Raw genomic sequence first — 15127 nt, 5'->3', positions numbered from 1 at the left:
CCACAGCAGACATACAGGGTGGTCCTAGTATACATGGGTTCCACACTAACATCATTGTTGCCTTAAGTCCTCCCATTCCTCACTTTTTTTGCATGACAAAAGACCATTTAGTGCAAATGGAAGTCAGCCTTGGGAAGAAATTCCCTGCTTTACATTGACTCTTTTGGACTGTATCTTGGATGGATAGCAGGGATGCCCTGTACCTAGACTAGAGGCAGACTATACGTAACCAGTTCTGGATTAGAGCTCCTTCTGCCTAGAGAACTAGCTTTTCTTCCAGGCAGATTGAAACAAAGTTTCAAAAGGCAACTATCAAAATTGAGACTCATAATTTTGAATTTCTAGACTGAAGTCCTTATTTAGCAGTGCTGCCCCACTTCACTTTAAGCATGTTCGTGAGCATTTTGCTGAATGAGGGCCCTTTACCGACAGCTCCAGCAGGACACCTCAAGGCAGGCTCTGCCAGTGTTAAATGGGAGTCTACAACAAAGGGCTCTACCCAGTTTCTACTCAAACCATTCCTCAGTTCCAGCTGCAGGCTGCTAAATTACCTTTCCAGGTAATCAAATGCAAATAGAAAGAGCAGCGTGCTCTTGTAAAGCCTGGTAAATGTTTTTTAAAAAGCAGGGGAACTCCGTGAGATGCTAAAAGTCTTGGCACTATCGCTTCTACCTCCCATTAGTGGACAAGAGGGAAATAGTTGTCCGTGCCTTACCTTGGGCAGTAGGAGGGAAGGAATGCGGACAAGGTAGTAAAGGGTGGCCTGTCATGTGTTTATTTGATGGTACTTCAGAAGTGGGAGCCATTCTGGGTGTACTTAAGAACTAAACTCCTACACTGTACCTTATGCTACAAGGAGGTTAAGACCCCATGGCTGTGTCTAGACAGGCCAGTTTTTCTGGAAAATCAGCCGCTTTTCCAGAAAAACTTGCCAGCTGTCTACACTGGCCACTTGAATTTCCGCAAAAGCACTGAGGATCTCATGTAAGATTGTCAGTGTTCTTGCGGAAATACTATGCTGCTCCCGTTTGGGTAAAAGTCCTTTAACGCAAAGGGGCCAGCGTAGACAGCTCAGATTTGTTTTCCGCAAAAAAGCCCCGACTGAAAAACGGCGATCGGGGCTTTTTTTGCGGAAAAGCGCATCTAGATTGGCACAGATGCGGAAAAGCGTCCATGCCAATCTAGACACTCTGTTCCGAAAATGCTTTTAACGGAAAACTTTTCCGTTAAAAGCATTTCCAGAAAATCATGCCAGTCTAGACGTAGCCCATTAGTCTAGCTACTGTGAAAGACAGTGGATCAGAAGTGACTTCCCACTTGGTTATACAAGTCAAAGACAGAGCTGGGATTTGAGTATAGGGCTCCAGTCCCCTTCTTTATTCATTAGCCAGCGCTACTTCTCACCAGGCAGTGCCCATCTTGTATTTGATTGAGTGTAGACAATACCTAGTCTAGTGCTAGGGCTTGCCTAACTACAGCGGTATAATCAAAGTAGTGCACTACCCTAGTGTGGACACAGTAATAGAAACATGGGAATCAGGCTACAGCATATTTCCCTTCCTGTAGGGGAATAAGCTATGCCATTAGCTACATCTACAGTAGGTGATGTAATAACCACTGTGGTGCTAACAGCTCCCGGAGTGGTATCCTTCCTGTTTTAGGAATCTATCTATCTATTGACTTTGATTTTTATCTGCTTCGGTTTAAGTACCCATTCTCCAGATACTTAATGATGCTCTGTCTTCCACCCTCTCCCTTTTTCTCTCTCTCCCCTCTCCTATTTATTTCGAGTTTTCATATCCTCAACTCACCACTCTGGTCATCTGAAGAAGTGGGCTGTGCCCAGGAACGCTCATGAACCCATCTACATGTTTCGTTACTCTATAAAGTGCTACCAGACCATTTGTTGTTTTTTCTGTAACAGACTAACTCGGCTACCCCCGAAGCTCCTGAGAGTTAAGTCTAGGTGTAGACCAGGCTTGTACTGTTAGCAGTATAGTCACTGCAATGTATTATATTAGTCTCACCTACAGTTAAAAAAAGGGGTTAGGAAGATCACGCAGAAGAAGCTTTAGCACAGGTGACAGATGGAATTAGAAATATAGGTTGGATCTCCCTGGTCCAGCACTCAATGAGGGAATTTTCTGGACCAGCCTGTGTTACCCCAGCCAACTCTTCTGACCTCCAAGCATGCCACTAGTGCCGGCTGCCCTGGGTTGCTGGCCTGCAACCACCAGCCCCGTAGCCCAGGCTGGACGGCCTGGTGCGTGCTGCCAGAGGTTACCAGCAGCTCCAGCCCCACTACCACAAGCCACTGGAGGCTCTGGTCCTGCTGCCAGGGGCTCCAGTCCCACTGGCTTGGTCCCATTGGCTCTGGCCCCAGCCCCACTGCTGCAGGTTGCTGATGGCCACCACAGGCTGCAACCCCAGTCCCAGTGCTGATGAGTTACTTATAAGGTCCAGTTCTGCTACGGCCGTCTCCAGCCCTAATCTCCTGGACACTGGCCCTCCTGCTACTTGACTCCCAGGGGTCTCTGGTCCAGGATCATTCATGGTCCACCTGGACCACAGATGTTGCCAGACCAGAGAATACTGGTTTTGGGAGGGGCGTGCTGTAGCAGAGAGGAACAGGCTGTTCCCCAGCCTAAACTGACAAACTATTTTCAAACTTGAGGAGTTATTACAAACTTAGCTCTAACTTCAGAAGTTCCACATTACAGAACCAACTGGCAGTAATACAGACTCAGATGTTGCCCTTGGGGTTGCAGACTTTGAAGGGAGTATGTACATTTACTCCTTGGCTCCAGTCCTTTCATCTGACCTGAATTAGAGACACCAAAGGCCCCTTGGGTAAACATTCAGGCATGGGGCTTTAATTGCACACAGATGTCCGACTGTGAAATAGGTCACATTGGAACAGCATAATTAGAGTAAAAAAAGTACTTGAGTCAATAGCACTGCCTACATTTTCATTTCACAGTCACACAGGTTCATCCAGAGGATAGTTCTACAGGCCAGATGCTGACAGTCCATCAGGCACTTGCTCCCTTCTCCCTCTCATTGTACTTTAGGAGTATTAATCGGCACTCACTGTAAACAAAGAGTAAGCACAAGACCAGATAGCACGGTCAAAGCTGCTTAAAATGTGTCTCCACGGGCTTATGAAAATTAATCTCCGGCCCCATTTTCAACTCAGACTGGTGGGAAAATGGGACTAAAAACTTCGCTACCTCACCAAAGCTGGGCTAAAGCTTAAACTGAAGATGGACTCTACCCAGCCTGCTGCTTCAGTTCTCTGATATGCCTCTGAACAAAAGACAGTTTATATTCCCAGTTCTCAGAATACCCTAGAGGTCCACTTCTCTGAGTTAAAAAATAAAGGAGGGAGTTGAATAGATTGTTGGCTACTTGTCGTGACTTCAAATCTCTCCCCTTGCTGGAGTATCCAAGTATCTCACACAAATGACTCTCCTTATACCACCAGATGAGGTAGAGAAGTATCCTTGTTTTAACAAGTTAGGAACAAGAGGCAAAGATCAAATGACTTTCCCAAGATTACACATGAAATCCATGGCAGAGCTGAGAATTGACTAGCTGTCCAGCACAAAACCACACAGAGAAACAGAGGTCAATGGTAAAGTAAGTAATATTGAAGCAAAAGCAACAAGGAGTCCTGTGGCACCTTATAGGCTAACAGATGTATTGGAGCATAAGCTTTTGTGGGCAGACCCACTTTGTCAGATGCATGTGAAAGCAGTACGGTACAGCACTACAGGAAGAAAGGAAGGTGAAGGAAATAGTCTACTTAATATAGCTCAGAGCAAAGGTCAGCAGGTAAGGAAGGGATTGGCAAGTGTTTCCCAGTACCACAAGTCACCAACAAAAGTTATTTGCCGGGTGAGGCTACAGAAAGCATGTGTACATCTGGGCAGATTGTCTGAGGTGAGAGAGTCTAAGATCTCTCCTCAATTGTCTGCCAAGGAAGTGAACAAATGTTTGTGTTCGTGATCCACTTACTAAAGGGAACACCAACAGCTCCTTTGCAGCATCCATGTAAGCCACTAGACATCAGTGTGTTACCTGGTAGGGCTGTTCTCATGTTCAGATCAATGGTCTGTCCAGTGTTCTCCATAAGCTGGGCACTTGTGCAGCCTTGGGAGAGGGTGATGTATCCCTAATGACTGAGTTAAAAAGCGAACACATTCCTCACTAACATAGTTCTGTTAGTTGAGGCGCTGCCCAACTGATCAGCAGGAGTGCACGTAGCTAGGTTTGTTGTTTCTGCTGGTAGTGCACATTCACACAGGCCTTGGTGCACACAGAACATTTTATTCTGCCCCTGGATGGAAAAAATCCACACATGGATGGAAAAGATTAGAGGGAACATTAACTGTGTCTTTCAAGCCTGGCCAATGCAAGATGATTCAGAGGAAATGAACAGAACAAGCAATCAAAATAATCCATCACTCCCATGTCCAGTGCTAGCTTCTGCAGATAGCTACTAAGAGCTGAGTCATGAAGGAGAGTCATGTCCTCATCTTCCTAGGAGTGCTGCTTGCTAGAGGAAGACACACATGGCACAAATGTCACTTCTCTTTACAACAAATTCAAGACCTTTTGCTATCCTCCTGTGAGCAGCTCTCTGGATCAGATTTTCCGAATGACGGTTAGTCAGGTCAAGCTTTGTTGTGAGAGGGAGATATACACCTTCCTAATCCCACCAAACCAGCTGCTCTCTCACATCCTGGCCTTATGCGTCCCTGCTTCAACCCAGGAGGAAGCAAATACTATCAGAAGCCAGTTATGAGACACGTTGGTGGGTGCAGCCATTTTGTAGTGGGCAAAGCCACACACTACACCGTAGTCTTGCTGGTTCTCTCCCCAGACAGACTTGTGGACTGAAGGGAACAGTCTTCTGGACTTGGTTCCTCCCACTGCCACTTGAATGACATTCTTGGTGCGAAGAAGTAGATTTCTGGCCACAAAGCTAGATGTCCTGCTCTTTCCACAAGCACTAAATTGACTCACGTTAAGATAAAAAGGTGTCCAGGTGGGGCCAAAGTGGCTGAACCACGGCTTTTCACTAGTACCGTGGCTTCCAACTGGCCGCGCTGAACAGTGCCAGGCATTAGGCCTCTCTTCTCCCCTGAGTGCTTTAACAAACAGATTTTACTTCAACTATGTTCAACGTACACAAAGATGCCAGATATTCTAATTCTTCTCAGAAAACATCTGTTCCATGTTTGCTATATGCCTGAAGCTTCAATCCCAGAATGCAGCAGGATGCCAATATCCTCATGCCAACATCTTGAAAGTAGGGCAAGCTAATGAAAAACACCACCACAGAAAGCTGGCAAGATGCACCCACCCTCTGTGACTAGCAAAGTAAATCAAACAGTCTCCCTTCACCCAAATAAACTGCAGCTGATCTTGGTGTGAGTCAAGAAGAGCTACTTGCTCTCTGTGGAGATACAGCATGGTGGTGGTTTGAATTACAAATGTCTGTGTGTAGACTGGAGCAGCGAGGCAGGAAGGAATAAAATAAAAAGGACACTGGACGCACACGGCTTCCCAGGATTTTTTTTATTTTTATTTTGTGTTTTTTTGTTTGTTTTTAGTATGGAGGCTCAAGTATAAGATGTAGATTCAATTTAAGCTTTACAAAAAACAAAATCAAAACAAAAAACCCCTTTTGCATTCCATAAAAATTGACAGAAAAGCGCCTTGGAACAAGGCTATAGAAGAGCAGAACTTTCAGCAGGTCACCAAATCAATGTTTCCTTGCAAGTCTGGTTTAGTCAGTATAGTACAACACTGCGGAACATCCTCTCTTCCCTCCCTCCCACCAGCCATCCCCCGTGCCCAGCCCCAAACATACGTGGAATACGTTTTCCCAGTTTTTCCTCTTTCACACACCACAGTATTTAATAAATTTTGTTTTACATTTTTACACCAATGTAACAAAAGGCAGGAAGGGGGAAGGAAAAGAAACAGAATGATCGGTGTTTATGCATATAAATGGGAGAAGAGGAAAAGAATGCATGACTTTTACAGAAATATATCCTAAGGTCTCAATAGTAAAACGTGGTGCAAAGTAAGCCTCAGAGACTGAAAAAGTTTGTACAGCTTTATTCATGGGGAGATGGCGGCGTATGGATAGTACTGGATGCAAATTGTGATGTGACGTAACCAAAAAGGCGGGAGGGAGGGGGGCTGGAGAGAAAATGAATTTTCTAAGAAAGGAATCTAATGAGTGCATGGCATGTCTTGTTAGCATGAAGAGAATTTTAACTTTGCTGCTTTTTCTTCAAAGCCTCCACCAGATCGTTTTTAAGAGCTTCTTGTTTTGATTTGTCTGCAAAAGTCTGCACAGACCTGTTGGAAGGAAGGAAACAAATTAAAGTCAGATACTTGAAAGCAGTGATTTTTGATAGTTTTTCTTCTGGGATGTGAGGCAATAGCGGCAGCTTAGAGGACTCAGGTTTAGAGGAAACCACCTCTATTAGCTTGTTGCAAATACAGAGGACAGAAGGTAAAGTGAACACTTTCCAGCAAGTATTGCAAAATCCACTCTAGCAGGGATACACCACAGATACACTTCCTCTAAGTTCCACTGCCTCCAATTCTTGGGGGGGGGGGGGGGGGGGGGGGGAATCCCAAACCTTTACCTTCAAGCTTGGAAACATCAAGGTGTCCCTCAGACTGTGTGTTAGAGAAGCTCAATCTCGATCTTTGTGGTAGATAATCCAGCAAGTTATTCTATGGCAACTGTTCAAATGGACCTGTTTGCAGGACCTAACAAACAGTCCAAGCAACTACTATTTCAGTATGTGGCAGCCAGGTCAAACTTTCCCTTCCAGTGCATCTACTCATGGGAACACCAGAAGCTGCTTCATAGAAAGACCAAGAGAGTTTCTCAGACTCTGTTTTAACTCTGGCTTGAGAAAGCTGCTTCATGGAATAAGTTACCAAGATCCTGAATCTCTCATGTACGTCAATGTCCTTTGAGACACAAAGCTTTAGGTTCACTAGGCATTAGAGCAGCTATGGCTTTAAGTTTAAGCAGATACAAATGCACATTAGAAGCTGGATTGTTAAGACGCCATTTCCCTGTGAGCTACCATGTAGCTGCAGGAAGGAAAGCATTCTTTCATTGGGGAATGGAGGCCCACTAACTGCAAACCCACCGTGGGCTTCTAGCAGACTGCAGCGCACAAATATTCCAACAGGGGACTTTTGGGACTTGTGCTATCATTAGCACCCAGAACAGGAAGTGTTTAATGTAGGGGTGGGCAAAATACAGCCGGATCCAGCCCACAGGAGCCTCCGCCAGGATCCCTGCCTGTCCTGCCTCCGCTCAGTGCTCAGAGCAGCGCTCTGAATGCTGCTAGCATAGGGGGAGACGGGGAGAGGTTTCACACACTGTCCCTGCCCCCAGCAAAATGTCCTTGGCCAATGGGAGCTGCCTGTTTGCAGGAAAAGCAGCACATGGAGTTCCCCTGATGCTCTCATCTCCCAGTGTTCAGTCAGCCTCACATGGCCCCTGCAGCCAGTGCAGGGGCATGGAAGGCAGGAACCCTGGCTGAGGAAACAGCTGGGTTATTGGCCAAGAGTCTCTGGGCCAGAGCCTGCCTCTGACACCCCAGCCCTTCCCTCCCCCCAACTTTCTGCCCTCCTCCTGCACCCCTACCGCATGTAATCCAAACCCTCTGCACCCCTGCTCCTGCACACACAAACCCTCCCAGGCCTTGCACCCCAATCCCCTACCCCTGGTCACAACCCCTTCCCAGACTCTGCACTCCCTTCTCCACCCCCATCCCCAGCCCTAGGTCCCAGCTTCCTCCTCCACCTAAACTACCTCCTGGATCCCACGCCCCCTCCTGCACCCCAATCCTTTATCCTAAGCTCCCTTCTGTACCCAACGTTCATCCAGACCCGGCACCTCCTCCATTCATAGCATGAAAGAGTGCAGCCCTTGACCGCTTACCAAATTCTTCAAGTCTCCCCCCCCCCCATCCAAAAATTATTGTCAGCCTTGGTTTAGTGGCATCTGTGTTGCTGCTTTGGGGATCAAGGAGAGTATTTTTGAACGAGTCAGCAGCTATAACAAAGCAGACCACTGGAGCAGCTGTGAACACAGGGTTGCCAACTCCAACAGGGTGGTGAGCAGATCTCAAGGCGTCCCTCTGTAGAAGAGGTTGAGAGCCACTGGTACTAGAGCAGTTTCACTTTAAAAAAAAAAATCTTTATTTTGGGGCTGAAGCTATAGATCTGTAACAGATGGGGGCATTTCAGATATTCTCATGAAGTGCTAGCAGATAAGTCATATGAGGAGACAATTCTGCTTAACACACGCTATTCCTTTACCTGTTCTTTCCTAGAAGTACAGTACATCCACAGATTTTTGGCAATGCACTTATTTACATCTCCAGCTTACTTTTTACCTACTGTAGCCATCAACTGTAACCCTCACAGCAACTCAGATGGAGTAGATGTGATCAGGGAATTGCAGGCAAAATAAAGTCCTCACTTTCTTAGTGCATGGTTATAAAAAGAATCCAAAGATTCACCTGGACTTTGCTTATTAAGACTTCCATGGAGAAGACTAGAGAATCTTTCAGCTGTTGCAGCAAGGTACAATAATTCTTCCTAGTTAAAAAGGGATCTTACAACTCATCAGGTAACAGAACAACGACATTGGCCTTTTAAAGAGATGCTAGCACTTCAGAAATACCAATTTAATGGACTCCTCTCTATAGAAATAGGTAGGGGAGTCCATCTGTATCTGCAAAAAACAAGGAGGCGTCCTGTGGTACTTTAAAGACTAAGGTATATACTCTATTTTGTATTTTACATCCTGTCCTGTTGCGAGGGCTCCATTATACCTTAATGCTCGTTCCTGCAAAGCAAGTCCATTCTTTGTATCAGAGTTATTTTTCTAATGTTATTAGAAAGTATTTCCACCCTCTCATCTCTGGAGAATTTAGTTGCTTTAACACAAATATATACATTTTATATTTGCATTTGTCACCAGTTTAAGTAATGGTTCTGGGCCATCATCAACAAACAGTGCTCATTTCCCCCTCCGTCAGCTTAACGTGTTTAAAATGGCATCTGTAACTCATTAGGAAGGGCAGTGGAAGGTTAAACTGGCCCCAGGTTAGTCAGTGCCATGCACCTTAAGCAATCAAAACTCCCAAGAGCAACCAACAGTATATGAGCAAACCCATTTACAACTGACTGTGCATGGCACAGGAAAGTGGAGATCAGAAACATTTCAGGGTAACTGAATTTTCAACCTCCAAAACAGACTCAGGTATACAAGACAAGGAGGATTTGGAGGGAAGGAGGAACCAGCATCAGTTGCTATGTTCTTGGAAGTACCATGGCCAAAAGGCCCTTTATAGAACTGGAAGGGACCTCGAGAGGTCATCAGGTCCAGTCCCCTGCCCTCACGGCAGGACCAAGCACCATCTACAATTGAAAGGACGGCTATTTACTTCCCAAACCTTCCCTCTATTCCAGGATTGGGCAATAACCAGCGGGCAGGCAGGATGCAGTTTGCCAGGGTTAGCTGCTGGCAACCGTGTGTAGGCAGCAAGCCCGTTATTGCCCAGCCTTGCTCTAGTCAGAAGGAAAGGAGTAACAAAGTTACAGGGAATGAGTGTACCAAAAGGTCTCTACAGCTGCTGTAAAAAACACCCCACACAACTGATGGCACAATTGTTAATGGATAGAAATGAATTGTAAATGAATACAAATTAACACCACTTTGGGTACCTGGCCATCTACTGTATAATTGCCCTCAAGACAGTGCAAAACAAAACTGGCCAATCTCCCCACATTTCAGTGCACAGAACTCCACGCAGTGGAAATAAAGATCAAGGCATTCATTGGTTCTATGAAGAAAGAGCCTTAGGATGAAACAAATTAATAGTTGGTCATCAGTCTGCTGGAGTTACGGGTTAGTTCTGGTTTCAGTTGTCATGCATAGGTAAGACAGCCTGATCCTGGCAGGGTGAGTCCTGGTTTAGTGCGGATTGTCACACCTCACAGGCAGGGGTACCTGGATTGATTTAGTTATCAGGCTGGATGTAGATCTGACGCTGGGTCAACACTTGAGAAAGCTCCCTCTGCAACTGCTTATACTTTTGGTTGTCGGGGATAGCATCAATAGATCTACAGAGAGTAGTTCAGAAATGAGTGAAGCAGAGTAGGGAAAAGAACAGTCAGAAGAACCCAGTAACAGACAACTGGCATCCTGGAAGCCACTAGGAATGAGTTCAAGAAGAACAAAGTTTAAATACATGAGTCAGAGGAAACAGGAAAGGTAAGGAAGAAAAGCCAAATCTAGATACACGATGATAAAGGTTCCAAACATATTACCTCAATGAGGTACAAAATAATGGTTTTTTTAGGCTGAAGTTCGGAGGAATATACGGCACAGATCCAACTACAGGGATTTTCAACAGGGTTCACAGGAAAAAATAATCAGTTCGGTATTCCCATCTGATATTAATGGCAGCTGCACCTGGCCAATTCCCCATGCACCACAATGAAAATGTGTGCCAAATTTCAGCCAGCACTTCATTCAGCTTTATCAAATACCAGGCCCACCCACAGCCAAATTACCATCAAGGAAGGCAGAAGGATTTTATCGGCACCAAAATTCTACCACTGCAGGGCAGATCTGCTGATACTTTTGTACATCAGCATGCCTGGGAACTGCAGGCTTTGCATATTTGTGTATTGTGTTTTCTGCCTTACTGCACTATGCCGAGGAGTGTAATGTACAAGGTGGAAGAATTCAATTGGTATCAAGCCTCTCAGTTCTGCACTTTCCCAAGAGTTTTTAACACACCAACCCAGAGCTTGCTATGCAAAGCTCCTGATTCAACATGATCACACAACTTCCCTGCAGAAATACACAGCTGGCTCAGCTCATCCTAAGGAAGTGGGGAAGAAAAAAGATGGCACATTTTTAAAAACTACAAGCTCTGTTTTCACAGAATCTCTAGTTACTTATGATTTGTTTGGCGTTTGAGAATTATTTTTAAGAATAACTTTTCATTCATAGACCTACACTTAGCACATACAATCTTCAAAAGGGAATAATTCAGCAGCCCATTAACAATAATCCCATCAAGCTTCAGTACCGGACTGAGCTATACTCTTCATGAACAGGGAACACGGGGTTAAAGTGCTGCAAATTCCTGTAGTCAAAAAGTGTAAGAGAAAGTTCTCTAAACACTCACCACTAATCAATGTTTCCAAAACATAATTAGGTGACTAATTAGGGAAGTGGAAAGGCTCCCTAGGAAAGGGGAAGTGCTAGCAAAGGAATGCCAATCGCTGCTGACTGTGGGACAATACTGCAGGTGCTGCTGGGGGAGGGAAAAGGGCTAAGGGAGCTCTAAGAGCCAGCTGCCGATGGTCCATTACCTCAGCCCATTAACGATGTCCTTTGTTTTTCCAAAATAAATCTCATTCAGCGTACTTCTGATTTTGTTTTCCATGTCCTAGAAGAAAGGAAGAAACCAGCCTATTAATCATTGCAGTTGTTTCTATGGTAAGTTACTACATTCTCTTATGAGGACCCCGTCACCAGATCAGTTGACTATAATGAATTGCAATGCTTTCTACAGCAGGATTAGGCTACTTTGTCCTGTTATTTAAGTGTTATGTCAGTGCCTCACTCCTCCTAACCTGACAGCAAGAGATTCAGTTTACATTAGCGTCTGAGAATCCATTTTGCTGCTGGTTACTGTCCAAGGCTACATAAACAAAATACCTGTCCAAGACCACAAGAGGGCATTTTTGTTCAGGGATCAAACTTGCTTGTATCCCACTGCAAACAGGACAGTCCATTCACCCCCTCTTGATCGTTCCAATCCCAAGCAGAACAAACTCCCAGATTCTGAGTCAACCATTTAAGGAACCCAAGAGTTTTATAGAACTAAACTGAATTTTCTGACTTGGTGGCTTTTGGTACAACTGCTGTGCCACAGTACATTTGGAAGGGATACTTTCTCGCCCAGATCCATTATTCCAGATCTGGACAAACTGGAGAAATGGTCTGAGGTAAGTAGGATGAAGTTTAAAAAGGTCAAATGCAAAGTACTCCACTTAGGAAGGAACAATCCGTTTCACACATACAGAATGAGAGGCGATTGCCTAGGAAGGAATATTGCAGAAAGGGATTGAGGGATCATAGTGGATGGACCACAAGGTAAATATGAATCAACAGCGTGACACTGTTGCAAAAAGAGCAAATACGATTCTGGGATGCATTAACAGGAGTGTTATGAGCAAGACATGAGAAATCATTCTTCCACTCTACATAAGAACATAAGAATGGCCGTACTGGGTCATACCAAAGGTCCATCTAGCCCAGTATCCTGTCTGCCGACAGTGGCCAGCACCAGGTGCCCCAGAGAGGGTGGACTGAAGACAATGATCAAGCGATTTGTCTCCTGCCATCCCTCTCCAGCCTCTGACAAACAGAGACCAAGGACACCATTTTATCCCCTGGCTAATAGCCTTCTATGGACCTAACCTCCATGAATTTATCCAGCTTCTCTTTAAACTCTATTATAGTCCTAGCCTTCACAGCCTCCTCTGGCAAGGAGTTCCACAGGTTGACTACACGCTGTGTGAAGAAGAACTTTCTTTTATTAGTTTTAAGCCTGCTACCCATTAATTTCATTTGGTGTCCTCTAGTTCTTCTATTATGGGAACTAATAAATAACTTTTCTTTATCAGCCCTCTCCACACCACTCGTGATTTTATAGACCTCTATCATATCCCCCCTCAGTCTCCTCTTTTCTAAACTGAAAAGTCCCAGTCTCTTTAACCTCTCCTCATATGGGACCCGTTCCAAACCCCTAATCATTTTAGTTGCCCTTTTCTGAACCCTTTCCAAGGCCAAAATATCTTTTTTGAGGTGAGGAGACCACATCTGTACACAGTATTCAAGATGTGGGCGTACCATAGTTTTATACAGGGGCAGTAAGATATTCTGGGTCTTATTTTCTACCCCTTTCCTAATAATTCCTAGCATCCTATTTGCCTTTTGGACCGCCGCTGCACTCTGTGTGGAAGTTTTCAGAGAACTGTCCAAGATAACTCCAAGATCTCTTTCCTGATTTGTCGTAGCCAAATTAGCCCCCATCATACTGTACGTATAGTTGGAGTTATTTTTGCTCATGTCCATTACTTTACACTTATCCACATTAAATTTCATTTGCCATTTTGTTACCCAATCACTCAGTTTGGTGAGATCTTCTTGGAGTCCCTCACAGTCTGCTTCTGTCTTGACTATCCTAAACAGTTTGGTATCATTTGCAAACGTTACTACCTCACTGCTTACCCCTTTCTCCAGATCATTTATGAATAAGTTGAAAAGGATTGGTCTCAGGACTGACCCTTGGAGTACACCACTAGTTACCCCTCTCCAATCTAAAAATTTACCATTTATTCCTATCCTTTGTTTCCTGTCTTTTAACCAGTTCTCAATCCAAGAAAGGACCTTCCCTCTTATCCCATGGCCATGTAATTTACACAAGAGCCTTTGGTGAGGGACCTTTGTGAAAATCCAAGTATACTATATCTACTGGATCCCCCTTGTCCGCATGTTTGTTAACCCCTTCAAAGAACTCTAACAGATTAGTAAGACAGGATTTCCCTTTACAGAAACCATGTTGACTTTTGTCCAACAAATTATGTTCTTCTACATGCTTCACAATTTTATTCTTTACTATTGTTTCGACTAATTTGCCCGGTACTGAAGTTAGACTTACCGGTCTGTAATTGCCAGGATCACCTCTAGAGCCCTTTTTAAATATTGGTGTCACGTTGGCTACCTTCCAGTCATTAGGTACGGAAGCCGATTTAAAGGTTAGGTTACAAACCACAGATAATAGCTTAGCAATTTCCCATTTAAGTTCTTTTAGAACCCTTGGATGAATGCCATCCGGTCCTGGAGATCTGTTAACATTAAGTTTTTCTATTTGTTCCAAAACCTCCTCTAATGACACTTCAATCCGGGACAGTTCCTCAGATTCATCACCCACAAAGGACGGTGCAGATTGAGGAATCTCCCCAACGTCCTCAGCCGTGAAGACTGAAGCAAAGAAATCATTTAGTTTCTCCGCAATGGCTTTATCGTCCTTGATTGCTCCTTTTATAGCTCGATCATCTAGGGGACCCACAGGTTTTTTAGCAGGCTTCCTGCTTCTAATGTACTTCAAAAACATTTTGTTATTTCTTTTTGAGTTTTTGGCTAACTGTTCCTCAAAATCTTTTTTTGCTTTTCTTATTACATGTTTACACTTGATTTGACAGTGTTTATGTTCCTTTCTATTTATCTCATGAGGATTGGACTTCCACTTCTTAAAAGATGCCTTTTTGTCCCTCACTGCTTCTTTTACATGGTGGTTAAGCCACGGTGACTCTTTTTTAGGTCTCTTGCTAAGTTTTTTAATTTGGGGTATACATTTAAGTTGGGCTTCTATTATGGTGTCTTTAAAAAGTTTCCATGCAGCTTTCAGGGATTTGGCTCTAGTCATTGTGCCTTTTAATTTCTGTTTAACTAGCCTCCTCATTTTTGCGTAATTCCCCTTTTTGAAATTAAATGCCAGGGTGCTGGACTGCTGAGGTGTTCTTCCCACCACAGGAATGTTGAATGTTATTATATTATGGTCACTATTCCCAAGCGGTCCTGTAACGGTTATATCCTGGACCTGATCCTGCACTCCACTCAGGACTAAATCCTGAATTGCCTCTCCCCTTGTGGGTTCCTGCACTAGCTGCTCCAAGAAGCAGTCACTTAAGCCATTGCGAAATTTTATCTCCACTTCTCTTCCTGAGGTGACATGTATCCAGTCAATATGGGGGTAATTAAAATCCCCCATTATTATAGAGTTCTTTATTTTGGTAGCCTCTCTAATCTCCCTCAGCATTTCTATGTCAGTATCGCTGTCCTGGTCAGGTGGTCGGTAATATATCCCTACTGCTAATTTCTTATTATTGGAGCATGGAATTTCTATCCATAGCGATTCTATGGAACATGTTGATTCACTTAATATTTTTATTTCATTTGATTCTACATTATCTTTCACATACAGTG

At 44.3% G+C, this 15127-nt stretch overlaps 1 protein-coding gene across 3 annotated transcripts in view; it reads right to left on the bottom strand.

Annotated features, from left to right (window-relative positions):
• Window positions 1-5568: 5568 nt before the first annotated feature.
• The window catches only part of CAPZB (capping actin protein of muscle Z-line subunit beta), a 130888-nt gene continuing 121329 nt past the window's right edge, over window positions 5569-15127 (bottom strand). For 2 of the 3 annotated variants that reach the window (XM_006115053.5, XM_075906480.2), the window contains exons 8-10: window positions 11443-11519; window positions 10067-10179; window positions 5569-6375 (exon numbers count right to left, since the gene is read on the bottom strand). In XM_006115053.5, the coding sequence (XP_006115115.1) occupies window positions 10077-10179; window positions 11443-11519 (180 nt within the window). In that variant the 3' untranslated portion in view covers window positions 5569-6375; window positions 10067-10076. The remainder of the gene's footprint in view (window positions 6376-10066; window positions 10180-11442; window positions 11520-15127) is intronic. The other variant, XM_075906481.2, reaches the window with a different exon arrangement.

This window comes from Pelodiscus sinensis, chromosome 24 (assembly GCF_052426305.1).
Source record: "Pelodiscus sinensis isolate ZL-2025 chromosome 24, ASM5242630v1, whole genome shotgun sequence".
NCBI classification, from domain to species: domain Eukaryota; kingdom Metazoa; phylum Chordata; order Testudines; family Trionychidae; genus Pelodiscus; species Pelodiscus sinensis.
This window is presented reverse-complemented; position numbering and strand designations above follow the sequence as displayed.